The 18,895-nt window shown below is 35.7% G+C and overlaps 1 protein-coding gene across 3 annotated transcripts in view; it reads left to right on the forward strand.

The window, feature by feature from the left end:
* The first annotated feature begins 433 nt into the window (after positions 1-433).
* The window catches only part of XPO1 (exportin 1), a 39,950-nt gene continuing 21,488 nt past the window's right edge, over positions 434-18,895 (forward strand). For 2 of the 3 annotated variants that reach the window (XM_010989771.3, XM_064494456.1), the window contains exons 1-4: positions 434-1,216; positions 4,567-4,698; positions 9,268-9,369; positions 12,883-12,955. In XM_010989771.3, the coding sequence (XP_010988073.1) occupies positions 4,573-4,698; positions 9,268-9,369; positions 12,883-12,955 (301 nt within the window). In that variant the 5' untranslated portion in view covers positions 434-1,216; positions 4,567-4,572. Of the gene's footprint in view, positions 1,217-4,566; positions 4,699-9,267; positions 9,370-10,470; positions 10,535-12,882; positions 12,956-18,895 lie in introns of those variants that run through there. The other variant, XM_031467106.1, reaches the window with a different exon arrangement.

Raw genomic sequence — 18,895 nt, forward strand, 5'->3', positions numbered from 1 at the left:
GCGCCCCACCCTCTCCGTCACCAAAGGCGCCCAGCCAATGAACGGGGCGGAAAGGCCGGGCCTGCGGGCTTAAGCACTGGGAGGGGGAGAGGCGGGAGGGGGACGGGAAGTCGAGGGCGGGCTGCGCTTGAGTGACAGCTCGTTCGAACCAATCCTCTGCGAGGCTTCTCTTCGCTCTCCTCTCTGCTCCGCTCAGCTCTTCGTCCCACCTCCTTCTCCTCCACCCCCTCCTCGCTCCTTTGCGACCCGCCCCACTTCCCTTCCCCCACTCTGCGGGCAAATCGCTGCTGGAAAGAGGCGGGGGCCGAAGCGGCGGGCTCGCGTGGAGCCCTGAGGCGGGATTGACGGGCGGCCTGGCCAGTAGGAGGTAGGCTAATGGCGCGGCTGTGGCTGGAACCGGCCAATGGGCGGGCGGGCTGGGGGCGGAGGCCCAGGTTCCAAACGCTCCGCGGCGCCATGGGCTGAAAACTCAACCGAGATGGAATCTCCCAGTCTGAACCGGTTTCAACCGGTTCCGAGTTTGAGGCACTAGGAGGAGGGGGAGAAGCGGCTGCAGCGGCCGCGGCAGGAGCAGCGGGAGCTACAGCATCAGCAAGAGCAACAGTAGCTACAGCCCCGGCGGCGGTGCTTGTTCCAGTCTTTGCTGCTGCAGTCCGTGCAACCACCCAGAGGGGGAGGGGGGAACCACCAGTCGCTGAGGAGCAGGAAAAGGGGGGAAAGTTTAGGCGAGCTTGGGTGGGGGGGGCCCAGCGCCGGAGCCGCGTGAGAGAGGGAGCCGTATTTTGGTAGGGGGGAATCGGACTGCAGCTGGCAGCAGAGCGTCCCCCGACCGTGTGGACTCTACACCCCCTACTCCTGCCGCTTCTGCTGCCGCCTGTGGCTGGAGGGTCCCTCTGGGGCTGAATCTTTGGGACTTGACCCCGTTCCCCTCCCCCTTCCCTCACTCCCCAGCCAGGCGGGAGCATTTATTCCACAGATTAATTCCCCTTCTTTTTTTGGGGGGGTCGGGTGGGTGTGCGTGTCGGGAGGAGGTGTCCCTGAAATAGTAAATATTGTTGAGCTTTTTTTGCCCTTATCCTCTTCGTTTTTTTTAATCTCCTTTTTTAAGGTGGGAAAACTGAAACCCACCTTGATTTCCTCCCCTCTCCCCCCTCCCCATCTTCCCTCGTCCTAATCCCCCGACAAGGAAGGAAGAAGCAGTTGGTTCAATCTCTGGGTAAGTCGACTGTGTCTTCGGGGCCGGGGGTCGGGCGGCGGCGCGGCCCGGCGGGAGGAGGCTGGCGTGGGGCGCGGCGGCGGCCGCGGGAGGCGAGCCCGGGAGGCGGCGGCGGGCCCACAGCAGAGCCTGCGATTGAATGGAGCCGCTTCTGCCGCTGGGGGATGGAGGCAGGGAGGCGGCCGCGGGAGGGGAGCGCTTGCTGGGTCTTTGGCTTGTGCGGGTAGCGGTGGAGAAAGGCAAGGAGTGTAAAGTGAAGAGGGGCCCGGCGCGGGGGTGGAAGGGCTTCCCCGGCCCAAGGGGCTGCGGAGAAGTTGAGATGATTTCAGGAACATCTCTGTAAATTATTAGGAGTGGAAGTTTCCAGAAATATTTAGTGCAGCAGCATTGAAACGTCCGCCTGCATCACGTGGCCCCTCGGTGGAGAGCCTGGGATCGCGGGAGGGAGGGGCTGTTGAGTCCCTGCTCCTCCTGCAGGGAAACTCAGATTTTTTTTTTTTTTTTTTTTTTTTTGCTGAGTAGAATTAGAAGTAGGAAAAAATAGTTTTTTCGGGAATCTACAGATGAGGTTCGGTGCTGTAGTTTTCGGGGACTTGCGTGTGTTAAGTGATCGAATCATATACTGCTGGCTCTGTACAGTGGATGATACCCTGATTCTCCTTCATTACGATATCTGAGTGTGAGGTGGGTGGGAGGAAGTGGTGTACTAGAGGAAGCATTAAAGATTTGCCCAGTCCGGACCTCTGATCACGCAGAGGCCATGCTGCATAGAGAATGGGGCGGTGAACTTCAGGCGCCTGGTCTAAATGCCTCCTCCGAGTATGGGCGGGGTGAGTGCGTGCTCCTGTGTGCTATAGTTAGAAGTGCTGCAAATCAGTTCGGGTGGGAAGACGGGGGAGGGCGGGCCTTAGTGAGGTGTGTTTCTACTGAATGAAGCAGGCAATTGCCCACACACCTGAAGTATCAGTCTTTCTCCTTGTAGCGACTTGTTTTTTGACCTACTATGTAGTTATCATTAAGCAACGGTTATGATTTTCTGGTTTTTGGATGGGAGCTGACAGTGTGTAGCTGCCTGTCTGTTCAGTTTGAAATGGCAGTGAAGGTATTTTAGTAGTCACTTGTAGAGCCACCACATGGCTGGATAATACCTTGTGTATTTGTTATACAGTGAGTGGATTTTAGGATTGAGTGTCCAAGGAGAAGAGAAATCTTTTGTGGTTTCTTTAACTTCTCCCGCTGTGGCTGTCTGCTATCCGCCTGATTGTATATCTTCAGCATGCGGGACACTGCTGTTAGTGGAAAGAATGTTTTGGAAGCTGTTTGATTTGGAAGACTAAATGTGCTTGGCATTGACCAGAAAGCCGCCATTTCTGTACTACGTACAGTTCAGGAATAAGACTGGTCATTTCGAAGATAGCCCTGATTCTAAGGGTGACATACCCTGTTGTATTTAACACAAGCTTCTGTTCTAAACCTGATTTTTCACGGGATTTTGTCTCGAACTCTGTAAGGACAACGTGTTTGAAACTTTTTAGGCATTTTATTATTGTGATTTTGTCTATTGCATTATGATAGGTAGGACTAAGTAGAAAAGTTTGTTCAGTTTTTACCCGCCTACCCTCAAATAGAAAGCTTTTGAAACGCAGATCTTAGTTCTTTGTGGAACTTGCTTTTCAGCCTCAATTTTAAAGATTGTTCTAGTCCTTTAAAATTGTACGGCACTTGAAGGGGGGAAATTTACTCTTTCGTTTGTAGACTTTGTATTTCCTTTTTTATGTTAGCGTTTAGATCAAAGATTGTGTATGTCAGTTATTCTGTATTAAAAATATGTTTAATAACTGCTGTAGAAATTTTTGAAATCTTACTAGTTTTTACTGTCAATAATGGATCAAAAGACTTCAGAGAAATAAAAATCCTTGAACTCTTAACTTCTCAATTTCTCAATTTTTACATTATATCTAACCTGACTGATCTTTCACACTTTTACTTTGTTGTAACTGATGTTATCGTTAAATAAAACATTTGAGTTAAAATTGAAATTGCTTCCTTTATTAAGAACGTTTTAAAATTTATAAATTAGCCAAGAAATAATGCCTTTTTCCTATCAAGCTAGTTTGTCCAAACAAAATGTAATCAAATTAGCTGGATCTTGGAAGGTTAAGAGTGGGAGAAATAGAGATGACCATCTGACCCTGTTGGGTCTAAGTACAGTAAACCAGAGGTACTTAACCTGAGGTTTCATGCATGGCTTTCAGAGTGTCCTGAATCTTCTGTAAACAAAATTGTGAATTTTAAATGATTTGGCAGGAGCTATCCTGTTCCTCTGATTGTGAAGTATTTTGACCCAAAAAAGGTTGAGGAGTACTGATTTAGACAATCAGACTTAAGTGGCCCTGGCTTTGAAGAAAAAAGCAACAGGAAAGATTTTTATAATGCTGGGCAAGAAAAATGTGAATGTATGCCAGCATGTTGGAGTAGAATCCTCTTAAAAGGGTAACATTGCATATGAACCAGTAGCTTTTAGCCAGTGCATTATTTGAGGTGAAGGAGCTCATTTATCTGTTACAATACAATTTGTTTTTATTTAGAAAATAGTTGGCAAGCTTTTTACAGCTTGCTTTGCCAATGAATACATGGAAATTTTTAAAAATCTTGTTTGACATATTACCGTGAAATTTTTTTTCTAGACCATATATTCAAGGAGTTTTGAATGCTTGTAATTTTAATCCCCAAATTCATTCAGGGATGAAAGATAGAAAAATATAGATGGTTTAATTGAGTGAAGAAGCTTAAATTCTGTAGAGGTTAAAGATACCAGGCTTGTTTGACTTGTGGTTCCTGCTAAATCATTGCTGTATATAGGAAAATTAATCAGCATCTTCAGTATATCTTAAAAGTTAAGGTAACATGAAATAAGGGAAAGTGAGCTTTTGCTGAACTGCTTAGACCCTACATAGAAAAGAGGGGGAAAAAACCCATATATTTGAATTTCATCTGTACTTAAAATTTTGAGATCAAGACTGAATTGTATCAGTTTATAGGGTCATAATTTCTTTAATAATCATTTTTTAAAAGGGTTAGGGTAATTGTTTATATACATGTTAATAGAAAGAAAAGTATGCTTTTTCATGGGTCTAAAAATAAAGTGGACCCTAATGACTAATGCAGTTATGGAATACCTAAGTAATGTCAGTACTTGCTTTTATAATTTCAGTTGTTTGGGTAAAATCTCTAAAATACTAATATATTTGTGAGAACATGGTTGAAGGTAAAATGACTTGAGTAGAAACTTTTTGACTGATACTATCAAAACTTCATTAGGCACCTTACATTTTTTTCTTTATTTTCAGTAATCTATGCCAGCAATTATGACAATGTTAGCAGACCATGCAGCTCGCCAGCTGCTCGATTTCAGCCAAAAACTGGATATCAACCTTTTAGACAATGTGGTGAATTGCTTATACCATGGAGAAGGAGCCCAGGTAAAGTAGCTGATCAAAATATTACTGAAATGTAACAAAGTTGTTGGCTTTAGAATAAAACTTTCAATTACTACCTTTTTAAAAAAGTATTCTATAGTTTGTATTAAATTGGAATTATATGTTAACTCAGGTGGTCTGGAGAAAGAAGTTGCATTATATTTGGAAATGGCTTAGAATGGGATGTTTTGAAATATTATTATTATACTTGTTCTGTCCTTAACTTAAGAAAACTTTACCCCATTTAATAAAAAATAGAATCCAATGTATTAAGTGTTTTATAGATATTAAAGGTTGTGTGCACCTTATATTAAATATATTTGGAGTTAATATTATTCTATTTTTGAAATATTTAAATTACAAAAGTACTTCACAGGTAAAACTTGTTTTAAAAAACTAACAATACCAAGCATCTTTACATTGAATTTTAGCACTTGTAAAAGTGGTACTGTTATATAGTAGGGAATTATCTTACACATCATCGGTGTTTTGGTCAGTTTAAAGTTTGGGGATTTTTTTTAAATTGAGAGATATATGAGACAGGAATGTTTGTAAATTTTGTATGTTACAAGAAATTGGGCAATCTTGAGTCTTCACCTTGTGGACCTAATAATGAAGAGTTTTAAATGAGTCAAAGTTTCTGTTCTTAGATTAAAAAAAATTTAAGGTGATGTGACAAATACCTATTACTACAATTTCATTGCTCAAAAGTGTATTTCTGGTAGAGTTCAGCTAGTGCAGATGAAGTTGTTTGTATCTTCAAGATAATAATTTATATTTGCATAGTTCAACCTTGAGTGCTTTTATACTTTTTAGAAACCTGAAAGGCAGATATAGTAGTATCTTTTATAGATATTTTAAAAAACCATGATACAGATATTAGCAAATGCATAAATATTTCTGATCCCTTCTAAAATCTAACATTGGTTTCACTATGATATAATAAAGAGAAAATTTAAAAGAAAGAAGGGCCATGAAAGTTGTATGAGTGGGAAAAAACTAGTGATTTTTGTAAGCTTATTAGTGCAATTTTATGCTCCTAAGGCTTTTGATCAGTGTTCTTGCCTCCAAAAGCATTCCTGAAAAAGTTTCATTCTTGTCCATGTTTACTACTCATACTACACATGTAGTTATCTGATTACACATTCAGCATGGACCTGTAGGCTTCATTTCATCCCAACAAGGGTATATGGAAAGCAGCTGCTTTTGGAAGAAAGTAAGGTTGAAATGCATGAAGTAAGATTGGGCTCAAATTTGACTGTATTAGAAGTACAAATTTGTAAGCCATTAGGAAGATGAGCGTTTAATTTTATCACATTAAACTACCACTGCTGTTTATTCTCTGTTCTTTTTCAACCTGATTCACGTCTAAAAGTATGATGACTAAACAGACCCACCTTCTAGGTTTACAACTGAAGTAGCAGTCATATGAAGAATATGCTGAAAGTACAACTTTTAGTATGTTTCACAGTGTTGAGATTTAACGATCTGTTTTTAATTTGACTTTAATAAAGAGTAGATTTAGAAAAGTATAAAGGCAAAATTAACTTTCCCAAAAGTAAGAATTTAATGTCTAGTTAGATCTCTCATAGGACAAATAAATTGCATAAAGATACTTGTTATAGATAAGGAAACAGGCTTAGAGCTTAAAGTCAATTAAGAGCCCTTTTTAGAAAAGTTGTATCTTTAAACTTCCTTGTTCAGTCAATTTTTTGAACACCACCTCTTTGGAGGTTTGTTTTAAATAAAATGTAGAAGGCTGTAGTGGAAAACATGTTTTCGCTGTTAGATGTCATATTTTTTTTCCAGTAAGTTTTCCAGTCATTCCTCTGTAGAGTCTCATCTACAAAGTGTTGCCTACCTTTTAAGAGACTAATGGATTTGTATTGAGGTTTTGTAAAGAACCTGTAATCGGTGCTTGATAGTTAGAAGGCATTCTGTTTAAAGGGTACTTTTGAAAGTATGATTTAGCATATGTGATGTAAGCTCATTATTTTAAAATATAGTTTGGTGGGCTTTTTCTGTTTGTTTTTGGTCTGTCACTAAATATGTACTTAAAGCAGCTAGAAATTATGCTAATTAAGTTTTCAAACTCACCTATATATAGCCTAACTTTTTTAAAAGGACTATATAACTTTGGAGGGGAAGAAATTATTAGAAGGGTGGCTTTTAATCTGTAGATAGAACTTTTGCCAAAATTGGTAGTATAGTAGAATATTTAATATTGTAACATTAGAACTACCTTCTGTTATAAACATTTTTTCTATTTTTAGGAAGTAGGCCGCTAGGAAAAAAAATGGAAGAGTTGGGTGTTTTCTCCAATATTGTGTTAAGTGTCCTGAACTCTTTTTTTCTATTGCTTAGCAACTAAAATACTTTCACCATTCAGTTAGTAACACAGGGAGATGCCAGATTTTCTCTCTTTAGTTTCTTTTGTATCCTTTTTAACCCCTCCTGGAGTTCTAAGTTAATAAAAGAATATATTATGTAAGGACAGTGGGATTCCGACAAATTAAAGACACTAAGATGCAAATATTAGAAGTAACTTCAGAGAGAAAAATTACAACGAAAAGGATGACTTAAAAGGAAGGAACAAGAACAAGATTTCTAGAGACTGAAATAAATGGGGACAGTTGTGGGAAGTATTTGTTTGTGTATAGAATGCTTGTCTCTTCAGAAAATCTGATAAAATTGTATCTCGACCAAATAATTTTCACTAGGCATGGATCTTTGATATACTTTATCCTCTTAATGTTTGTTACTATTGTATATGCAAGTCTCTAGTTAGAAATGAGTATCTAGTTACATATTCTTAGGGAGAAAATCAAAACTAGTAAAATGGGCTTTGGCCCTAGATAACTCACTTCACTATGCTCTCTCTTGTTGGTTATTATATAACACAACTATAAACCTTTAAAGTTATCAGTCCCTTAATGAAATCAAATTTAAAATATATAATTGTATTTCAAGAACTTACACTCCAGCTCTAAGTACAGACCCTTAGGGTGGAACCTAGGCACCTGATTTTTCTTTCAAGTTCCACAGTGTTTCTGGTGTTATTGTTAGGGTACAGAACAACTACCTCATTTAGTGGGTGTGCATTTGTTGACGTTTTCTTTTAAACAGTAAGCAGTGTTTATTGATGGTTGATTAATAGGGGAAAAAATCATGAATGATAATTATATCTGTTATCCGAGGAAAAGAATTCTTAACATCAAAGCCACAAGAGAAGTACGATTTTTTTTTGTAAATTGGAATAAAAGCCTTCTTAAAGATTATGTGTTGTCTGTGTCACAGATAGTTTAAATAATAATGCTTTCTTCCCCATTTTTTTGTACTTTCTTGTTTATAACCCATAGAATCAAAACCTTGATCAGGTGGTCTAAAAGAAGGATAATTGACTAATTTTAAAACCTACAAACTTTTGCTTACAACATGTGATAGAAATAGGTACAAGATAGGATTCGGTTGAGCTACAAAATAGCCTGTAAAGGTGAAAAAGATTAAGCTATTGTTTCTCGAAAAAAAATCGATAGGATTATCAGCCTTTGATAAAATGTAGTGTTCATATCATATGAAAAACTAACAGTTAAAATGAAGAAGCTAGATAAGGTCAAGATGGCTAGATCTTTAAAACTATCAATTGTCAATCATACCTCAGTAAAACTGAGGGAAGAAAACTCAAATGCAAAAAGCAAATTGCAGAAGGATTTCTGTAGTGTACTACATATATAATACTTAGTAACCACACAACCGTATTTGTGAAATTTATACACATGTTGTGAAAATACAGACAGGAAAACACTAAATTCATAAAAGTTAATTATCTCTAAAGAAAGTTACAAAGTTCCGTAAGTTTTAGATCTTAACTTTAAAAAAAAAAGACAAAGTGCAGCAAAATCTTAACATTTGTTAATTCTAGATGGTGGTTTCATAGGTTTAAATATTTCTGTGTTTGCATTATAGAAATACAAAAGCAAAAAAAATTCAAAATAAGTTAGGATGTAATATATGAAATCAAGATTTTCAGAGATAAAAGTATATTTACAAAAAATTGAAGAGACTTTTAAAAAGGTTTACAGGTCTTAATGTTTTATATTGTCTACATGTATCTGAGGTTTGTAGACGTACTTAGACCTAACTTTTATCAGTCTTCCCATGAAATAAAATTTTACAGTTTGTTAGAGGTATCTTGGTGACTCTTACACACCAAAGTATATACCATTACATACATAATTTATCTAAGTATATGTGAATGTTATATGTTGCTTTTGGTTAGTTGTGTGCTGTGAGTACTTTGATCATGTCAGAGTAGATCTTTGTTACAATTGATTGAATTTAAGTTCACTTTTGAGAATAACAAATAAAGCAGATAATTAAAAAACTTGTTTCAAAGGAATGCTCCCATTTTTAATTGATGTTTAAGAGTGATGATGGACACATTTATTTCTATAAGGACTAATTCTTGAGTGTTTCTGAAAGTTGATAGGATCATTGTTCTATTATGATTTGTCTTTGCTCAATATAATTCAAAAGAACAAGTTAGCTTAAAATTCTTTTTGTGTATTTTAGCAAAGAATGGCTCAAGAAGTACTGACGCATTTAAAGGAGCATCCTGATGCATGGACAAGAGTCGACACAATTTTGGAATTTTCACAGAATATGAACACGAAAGTAAGCAAGTGGTGGTTTTAAAATCCATTATTTCTTCTTTTCTTCCAGTCATAAACTTTGAGGAAGGTATCTCATTTTTAGTATTAGCATTTGTTATCTCAAATCATTTAATAATGTTAACTTATTTCAAAATTTAGTGTTAAATATAGAATTAATTCTTGCAAATAGTCCTAAGAATTATGAATGAAGTTTTGTAATTGGGACTAGTATGCAAGGTGGCTTTTTTGTTGTTTGGGGTTTTTGTTTTTGTTTTTTCTTTTTAGAATATGTGTACAGATCTAAATAAATTCTGAATGTTATTCAGAGATGAAACATGACATCAGAGGAATTATTTTGGGCAAGTAATCAATATAATACAGGCTAGGCACCTCCAAAACCAAGTTGCGTGGGCAGCCTAAGACCCTACTCCATGGTACCAATGCTTTTAATGGGACAGCACTCAGTTTTTATTTGCAATTGAAAATGTTATCATTTGGGTCCTTTTTTCTTAAGTTTGAACAGAAGGGTTGATCAAAATGTGTTTTTACTGTTTAGGCTTGATGATTCACACTTTTCTTTAAACTGCCTTAAAGTAATAAAATACCGTGCATGGCATTCTGTTCAAATATACACAAGGTTTCCACTTGATATACATTGTGTTAAAACAGAAAATGGCCATGTTCACTTCTGTTTCTGAAATCAGACTGTGTTAATTAACAGTTTTAAAATACTAATTAGTTTTGACATCTTAAATTTTAGGGCAAAAATACAGTCCAGAACTTCCTCAAAGTGCTAACCTTAAGTAACATAACAGTGTTTGCCTGTTTGCTTGCCTGGTAAATTTTGCTTTTTATACTGACAGACATTACTAATGTTTAAGTTGATTTATCAACAGTATTTTTAAAAACTCAAATTTGTCTTGTGAAAAATGAGATGATTAGAGGAACAGAAAGAAAGCAACAGGTAAAGAATTCTTCAATTTACATAAATTACAAATGATTTGGTGCTAAATTTATGCACTATGACATTTGGCTTTTATGCAATCATTTTTTTTTTCTTTAAAGATGTTAACACTACCTGATATTAATCATAATGTTCCATTATGTTGATTGCTTGTAATAGGAAGAAAAGGGGTGTCTTCCTGTGCAACTGACACAGCTAGGCTTTGACGGCAGGCCTCCACAAGGTCTACCCTTTTGATTCCCTTTAACTGAATTCTGTTCATCAATTGTTTTTGTTTCATGGGCGGTGGGAGGGGAAAGGGGAATTCAATGCATAAAATAAGTATTTCTAAGGGCTCAGTAGAAATTTCTACCATAGGGATCATTTCATGCATTTATTTTTTCATTTAGTCTTTGCTGTTATCTGTCCCTCATCTTCATAACTCAGCAGTGGATTTCTCAAGTCCTGAAATGTAAAGCAGAAAAGTAATACTTCAGAATGATTGGATTATTTATGTGTATTTCCGAAGTAGTTATTTATTACTGGCCCTCAGATTTGGCTGTCACTTCAAATTTTTTTAATCAAAATACTCCTTTTCAAAGAAATGTGGATTTTCTTCATATGTAGTGTCTTAATGTATAGGAGGGTTTGGGTTTTTAGGATATTATGATGGTGATCTGTATATTCCTTTGAACTAACTTGTGAAAAGCTTTTATTGGGCTTCCTGCCTCAGCCCTGTTGGCAGAAAGAGGAAAATATGAATTGTATCTTCAGCAAGCTTGTGCTACTTTTTTACAGTTGGAGAAAGGACTAGAGGTTAGTAAATAGGTAATTTAGGTAACAAAGTATCAGACATAAAGGAAGAAGTAAGTAAATGAATGCAGCAATGAAGGGGGGAATATTCTTCAGTTAAAAACGGTAAGCTGAAAATGCATTGGCTAAATATATGGTGAAGTTATCATTAAGATTACTTTTCAACTGGTGTTTTTATGGTGGGTTTTATTTCCTAGTTTTTTTAAAGATCTTTTTAGTTGGTTGAGAATTAGCAAGGGGACATACCATGTCGTAAGAAGTGCATTATTTTGACTTAACTAAAACTTTTAACACTGATTTCATGCCTATAAAATTAATTTAAAGCAAGTTTAGAGTAGTATGTTTTTAAGAGTTAGTTTAGAATTTCAGTCGATGAGAAACGGTGCTTTTTTAAAATTTATTGACATTTTTCTGAGACCTAGACCTATAAAGAGATGTAAATGAACAGAATAGAAAGCTTCACCATTTGCTGCTGATTATGAAACTTTTAATGGCATCAAATTTATAATTTGTAATTTCAGAATTTTGCTTTGGCCTTTTTATTTTTGAAGTCTTTTTAAGGAATGTTCTGCAAATGTAGGATTTTAGTTTGAAATGGCAGAAATTTTCTTAAAAGTATGAAATGTTGAAAATGAAAGAAAACAGCAAAAACATTTACTGTTTGAGCACAATGTAGTTTGGGACAGTCTATATTGTGCTTGGATAAAGAGTGCATTCACATGATCCCTTTGGTTGAAATACTAATGCTCCTATTTTATTGTGTGATGACTAACCATTTTAAAGATGAACTCTTATTCTCAGCCAAAACTTGCAATCTGAGGTTATATGTCTATATATGAATGAGTTTACCTTTCAGGTATTGTAGCTGATTCTTCCCTAATTCAACCAGATGAAACATACCACAACAATTTTGACCCTTTTCTTCCTCCTGTCTATCCACACTAATTGGTCATGGTAATAATTTTGGGTCGTGACTTCTATAGCCTTATAAATTGTTATAAATATTGTTGACTATTTAGAGTGAGTAATCAGCAGGAGGGACAAAATGGCTTGAAAGTGGTATTTGTATTTATTAACTTAATTATATTTTTAGTTATCGCTTTTATATTTGGAAGGAATACCTGAAAGGTAGATACAGATTGCAACATGCATTTGTGTATTATTTTGACTGTGCACAAAAGTTTATCTTTAAATTAGTAGAAATAGCAACTATAAGGGTGGGGTTAAAATTTAAAATTAAACCCGTGGGCTGTCTTGCTGCTCCTTAAGTAACACACCAGTGATATTTGTAAACACTTTTCTGTAGAAGGTATCTGTGACAATACTTTAATACTTGGCCAAGAGCTTACAACTTCTAGAAGATGGTAGGAAGCTTGAGAGCATCCAAGCTGCTAAATTCTTAGGAGCCTGGTCGTGTTAAAGTACGTGAGCCTATAAGCAGTCATTTATGCTGTGAATTCATATCTGGCTGCTGCTTTTCCTCCTACAGACTAAGCCCATTTGGCTGCTAAAGGGCTTTTTATTTGGTTCCTCCTCCTGGTGTGAGCATGTATAAACAGCAGGACGTTAAATAGAGTAGTAAACAATGAAATGAGGAAAATGCATGAAAACTCAGTATATGGGTGAATAGATCCTTGTTTAATATATGTAATAAAACTTGGTAGCATAATGTTTTTGAAACTTTAGCTGTAAATGTGTGAATGTCTGTCCATTTGTGAATCCTGAAAGTTGCCAGTCTTACAGCAATATATTCACATCCTTCTATTCTCCAATTTTCAGTATTATGGACTACAAATTTTGGAAAATGTGATAAAAACAAGGTGGAAGATTCTTCCAAGGAACCAGTGCGAAGGTAGGAAAATGTAAAGAATTGTAAATTCAGAATTTATTATTCCTGGCATTTTTATTATAGTTGAGTATTGGACAGAGAGAATGTGTTGAATCTTTAGTAATTTATTATGTTGTGATGGATTACTGCTTTCATCATGTGGTAAGGCAGGTTTTATTTATATTTGGTGGCAAGGGAAGAATAAGGTGGTTTTTTGTGGAAAAGCAGAGACCAGACTGGTCAGACTTTCTACAGTAAATATTGTGGTGGAAAATTTGTTTCAACTCATAGTTAATCTGGACCATGTTTGAAGTGAATGAAATTTGAATATGTGCTCTTATGCATTGCTTTAAGCTTATCAGACTGTAAGAAGGTAATGAGTTGTAATACATGGAATAACAAATTAAAAGCAGAGCAGAGGTAAAACCACGTTTTAAAAATCACAAGGCTTTACCTTTTGAAATTCTGGGCATACTTTATAGGAGGTTCACTTCTGAAATAAGGAAAGATAAAAAATGAAGATATGGTAATGCCTGGTATTCATGTTTTAACTTTTTCCCTTATGTACTATCTCGGCAAAAGTAGTCACAGTTTAAGAAACCTGGGGCAAGTTTAGTCTCTTGGAATTCCTTAATGCGGTTACTTCCAGTTTTCACATATAGCCTTATTATCTACTTTTTATTACTTGTTTAATCTCTGAAACATGTAAAAGGAAGTGTGGACTTTATAATGGGAATCATACTACTTCGGGTGGTGTTTTCTTCTATTAAATTATGTCCCCTTTGACTGTTGCTCTTTAAGATGTTGTCTTTCACCTGCTTTCTCATGTCATTTTTATGGTGGGATAGTGACCTGGATTTACCCAGTCTGACCTACATCTTGACATCTTTGTAGCATGTTCAGAGGTGAATGGGACAATTTTTAATGGCAATACACCTAATACACCTTAAGCTGGATTAAGAATGGTAGTACAGGAAGAAATACTGCTCTCAAAAAAGATTCCTGTTTCTTTAAATGTTTTATTTTGGTTTGAAACCATTTTAGATCACATTTTGTGACCTCAGAAATTAGTAAGTACAGTTTGACTGTGTGGCCCAAATAGACAAATGGTTCATCACTACTTGTTGGGACCTTAGGAGCAGTCCTGGTTCCTTTACTACTATTGTTTTATATTTGTTGTTTGAGCCTCAAATTAAACTTCAGTTCCTTTTTGTTGGTACCATACCAACAAAAAATTGTTTAATTTTCTACTTCAGTACCATTTTACCATAGTAAGTCCCTCTTTAATTTCTAAACACCTAGACCTCTGCTTCCTGTGATGTAAGGATTGTGCTAGATGATCCTCCCAAGATACTTTCCAATAAAATTAAATGATTTAAAATAATACTAGCTTATCAAAGTCATGGTTGTATTTGTTACTGAAAAAAATTAGAGGATAAAGTTCTCCCTGAGGAATTGACATTTTTTGCTTTCTACATGAATGGGAGTGGTATTTTTTAGTTTTTATCATAAAATCAAAAGCTATGTATTTCTTTTAAATATCGAATATACACATATTCTAGGGGGCATATGATTTTAATTTTGACAGTATAGTCATCTTGTTTGGAAAAAAGATGGGGGAGAGGTGGTGGTGGTTTTATTCTGTGTTGGTGAAATACTTCATTTCTCTTAAAGCAGTACTTTAAAAAAAAAACATCAGAATTACCTTTCCCCCTGCATTTTCCTTTGGCACTAGTGATAAGATTAAGTGAGAAAGGGAGGAGGGTATAGCTCAAGTGGTAGAGCACATGCTTAACATACAGAAGGTCCCCAGTACCTCCTCTAAAAAAAATAAGATAAATAAGTAAACCTAATTACCTCCCCCCAAAATTAAAAAAAAAAAAAAGATTAAGTGGACTGTAAACTTCTCTAAAAGTACCTGAAGTTAGTATCACACACTAACTTGGTTAGTGGTTGTCACTGACAGTGAAGTCATTACATGGAGGGAAAATGTAATTTCTAGTGTCTTTCAGAGGCTCATTTTTAAAAGAGCAAGTAAAATGGCTCCCAGAGAATGTTAGTGAACTCTAGCTTTAGATATGCAACAGCAACTTTGCATGATGCGTTTAATGACTTGTGTTTTTAAGGTAATTGATCTCACTTATAAAACTTTGGAAAACATACTCAGTACTGTATTTTAAAATTCTTTCCAACTTTGTCAATACTGGGAAGCTTCTACAATCTTAAGATTTTTTTATCTCACAAAATAAACTAACATTTCTGAGTGTTAATTTTCCTTCGTCTTTAGTAGTATTGGAAATACATTAGTATAACCTCCAAACTATTATGCATTCTTTTTGTTTGTAATTGTCGTATCTTTTAAAGTATAGCTAGTATTTGTCCAATTTTCTTAGCATATATGTGGGACATATATTGTGTATCTGCCTTGTACAAAGCACTATTAGATATTAAGACTATGTAAATATATCCCTGCATCAAAGTGTTAAAGGTGGGAAGATAAAATGTAGGTTAAAAATAATGAGAGCATTAAATTAGGTGTATATGTGAGTGCTACATATGCTAAAAGGGAATAATCAGGTTGGGCCCTGTAGATAAGCTCATTCATGAAAAGTGGAAATGCTTGATTTTGATGTATTTTAAAGGAAGGATAGATTTGGCTCTACAAACAGCAAGCCAGAACAAGTTTTATACATTTTTTTTTTTTTCCAATCTAACCTTTATTTTATCTGCTTTCAGGTTCTTGTCCATAAGCAAATGTTAAATTTTCATGTGTTCTTTTAGGGGAATGGCATTTTCAGCTTAGGGCTTTTATCTAAAGCCCTTTGCCAGGAAAATAACCTGACAATTCTAGACTGAGTCAGATGTCTCTTGCTGTGTGTTCCCTTAGTGAGTCCTGTACCAGTGGATCACAGAGCAAAATTTTAATGAACAAAAGACAGAGCTAATAGTCAAATAAGGACATTAAAAAAAAACATTTAATTAAAAGATACTTTAATAAAAATAGAGTAAGGGAGATATAACATTTATAATCATTTTAATGAATTTAATTTATGTAATACAAAATTTACTGCATTGCTCTGGTTTTTATCATTTAGTTTTAGGTCAGAAAATGTTTCTTTCTGTTTGGTCACCCCAACCTGTACCCACTGTAACCTTTATCCTATTTGGCTGTTGCTATTTTTCTTTTCCTTGTCCCTCCAAATATAAACAATGCTACCAGGGATCAGAGAATGTCTTTATTGCATTCTTACTCCTTGGTATATAGGTGTTCAGTTAATAATTATTTAATTAATGAATTGCTTATTATTACTTCAGTGACTGGCAGTCACTGTTTGGAATTCATTCCTCTAAGAGCCTAATGACTTTCCCAATATTTTTTGCTTTTACGTGTATTTATAGTTGATATCTTAGAGGTTCAGTTTTAAAGTGAGTGTTTACATAGATGAGTTGTTGTAACTCAAGACAATTATTTTTGACTTAAGAAAGACAAGAAATTTTAAAAATGAGGTAGAATAATTTCCAAATAGGGAGTGGTTACTAGTCACTGAAGTAATTAAAGGTACACTAAGACTTGTCAGTGGTATTGATTCTGTCTTGTCTGCAGTATACATCAACTTGCATTATGCAGGTAACTTCCTTCCTTTTAAAAATAATTTTTGTATTTGGTTTAGAAAATTTAAACCATAATGAAAGGGCAAGGGAGACCTTTGTCTCTCCCTGAAAAAAAAATCTTTGTAAAGGAATCTCTTTTTTTTTAACCAAAGGATTATGTTTTAATCTGTTAAGTGATAAAGCCATACTATCTTGATTGTCCTGCATGGTTTTTGGTATATGATATAAGTGGTAATGTATGTGAAGTCTTCTATATATCTAGGTGCTGACCGTGGATAAACACAGTGTGTGTTGCCAGCCTTTTTCCACAAATATTCCCATTTCTTTCCGTTTCACCAAATAACCATATAGTAGTCTCAAGTTACCTTGACAGTTCTGCAGTAGCATCCTAACTGGGCTCATTAACCACTCATGTGTATATGTTGTGTCCCTTGTAATATATTCACTACAAAGAATTAAACATGATATTTTTAAAACAGAACTAACTAATCAGGTCACTCCCATGCTTTAAATCTTCCGTTGTACTGAATATCATGTTTAACATGTTGCCTTTAAGCAATAGTGGCTTTTAAAAATTATTTGCTTTGGCCCTTTTTTAAGTTGTATTGAGGTATATTTGACATACACAATAAATTGCATGTGTTAAAGTATACAATTTGATTTTGACTTGTGTACACCCATGAAATCACCAGTATAATCAAGACCTTCATCTTTGTGGTTGCCTTCTTTACATCCCCAGCTCCCAATCTGCTTTCTCTCACTCACTTGATTAGCTAGAAGTAGAATGACTACATCACATGGTAGGTGTATGTTTAACTGCCCAAGTGTTTTTTTAAAATGGTTGTATCCCTTTACGTTCTTAGTAGCAGTATATGAATATGCTTCACATTCTCACCAAAGCTTGGTATGGTCAGTGTTTTTCATTCTAGCCACTATAGCACATATATAATGGCTTATCACTGGTTTTAATTTCTGTTTCCCTAATGACTAATTCTGTTGAGCTTCCTTTGCATTGTGTTTGGCTCTTAAACAAATCCTTGAGAAGTTTTTTTTTCCTCCCATAGAATGTAATGTTTGAAACATCAATATAATCTGAGATTTGACAGACAAGCCTATATTTGCCAGCTTTATACTATGATAGGATAATAAAAAGAATATAGTATTGGTTGGATTTATTTTATCTAATAAAACAAAGAGTATTTTTTCAAGATGTTCTTTTTACATTTCAGCACCATACATAATTGGCAGAAACTATTTTCCCACCACTGCTGGTTAAGGTAACAATTTGGTCCCTCCAGAGTTTCCTAATTTTGTGAAACTTCCATAAGAGGTCCTTACTTGAAGCCTATAACAATGCCTAATCCTTACTTCGCATCCACATAGGAGACAGGAACTATCTATAAACTTTATAAAAGGGGGGTGGATTTTAATATAATTGTTTTTTGTTATAGGGAAAGTGTATAATTCATTCTTGGTAAGTAATTCACAGTATTGTGCAACCATCATTACTGTCATCTCCAGAATTTTTTCATCCTCCCAATTGAAACTACCCATTAAACTCCAGTACACTCTCTCCCCTGTCCTTTTTAGCCATTATTATACTTTTTGTCTCTGAATTTGCCTATTCTAGGTAATTCATAAGTGCAATCATACAGTGTTTTGTCTCATTCATTTCAAATGGCCTGTTTCTAGGGTTCATCCATGTTGCAGCATCTGTCAGAATTTTATTCCTTTTTAAGGCTGAATAATACTTCATTAGAGGTCTTGTTCAGTATTGGTTTGAGGCCATAAATCCATTTAAGAATAATTTTAAGGATTTTAGAAACTACTTTTAAAAACTACTAAACATGTAGGCAGTAAGTTACAGTCTAATTCTAGCCTATCTAATGGTTACGAACTGTTTTTTAGCTATTTCTCATTTTGCTGTTCTCACAAGTATTTCATTGAGTGAGGAGTAGGAACATTATTCTGAATTCCTTTGGACAGTAAGGGAAAGAGGAACAAACAGCTTTATTTTAGTGACTTACCTTTCTGATGATCACTGGTGGTGGTTTACATGGATAGATGTTTAATATTGTGGCATGAGAAAAGAGCCTTTCTTTTGATTATACATGGCTTTGATGGAGGAATCTGATTATAGAGTAAACAAACATTTAAAGTAATTAGAAGGGTGGGAAGGGATAAATTGGGAGTTCGAGATTTCAGAAACTAATACAAAATAGACAAGTTTATACTGTATAGTACAAGGAACTAAATTTAGTATCTTATAGTAACTTACGGTGGAAAACTATGAAAATGAATATTTGTATGTTCCTATATGACTGAAACATTGTGCTGTACACCAGAAACTGA

The sequence above is a fragment of the Camelus dromedarius genome, chromosome 15 (assembly GCF_036321535.1).
Source record: "Camelus dromedarius isolate mCamDro1 chromosome 15, mCamDro1.pat, whole genome shotgun sequence".
In the NCBI taxonomy this organism is placed as follows: domain Eukaryota; kingdom Metazoa; phylum Chordata; class Mammalia; order Artiodactyla; family Camelidae; genus Camelus; species Camelus dromedarius.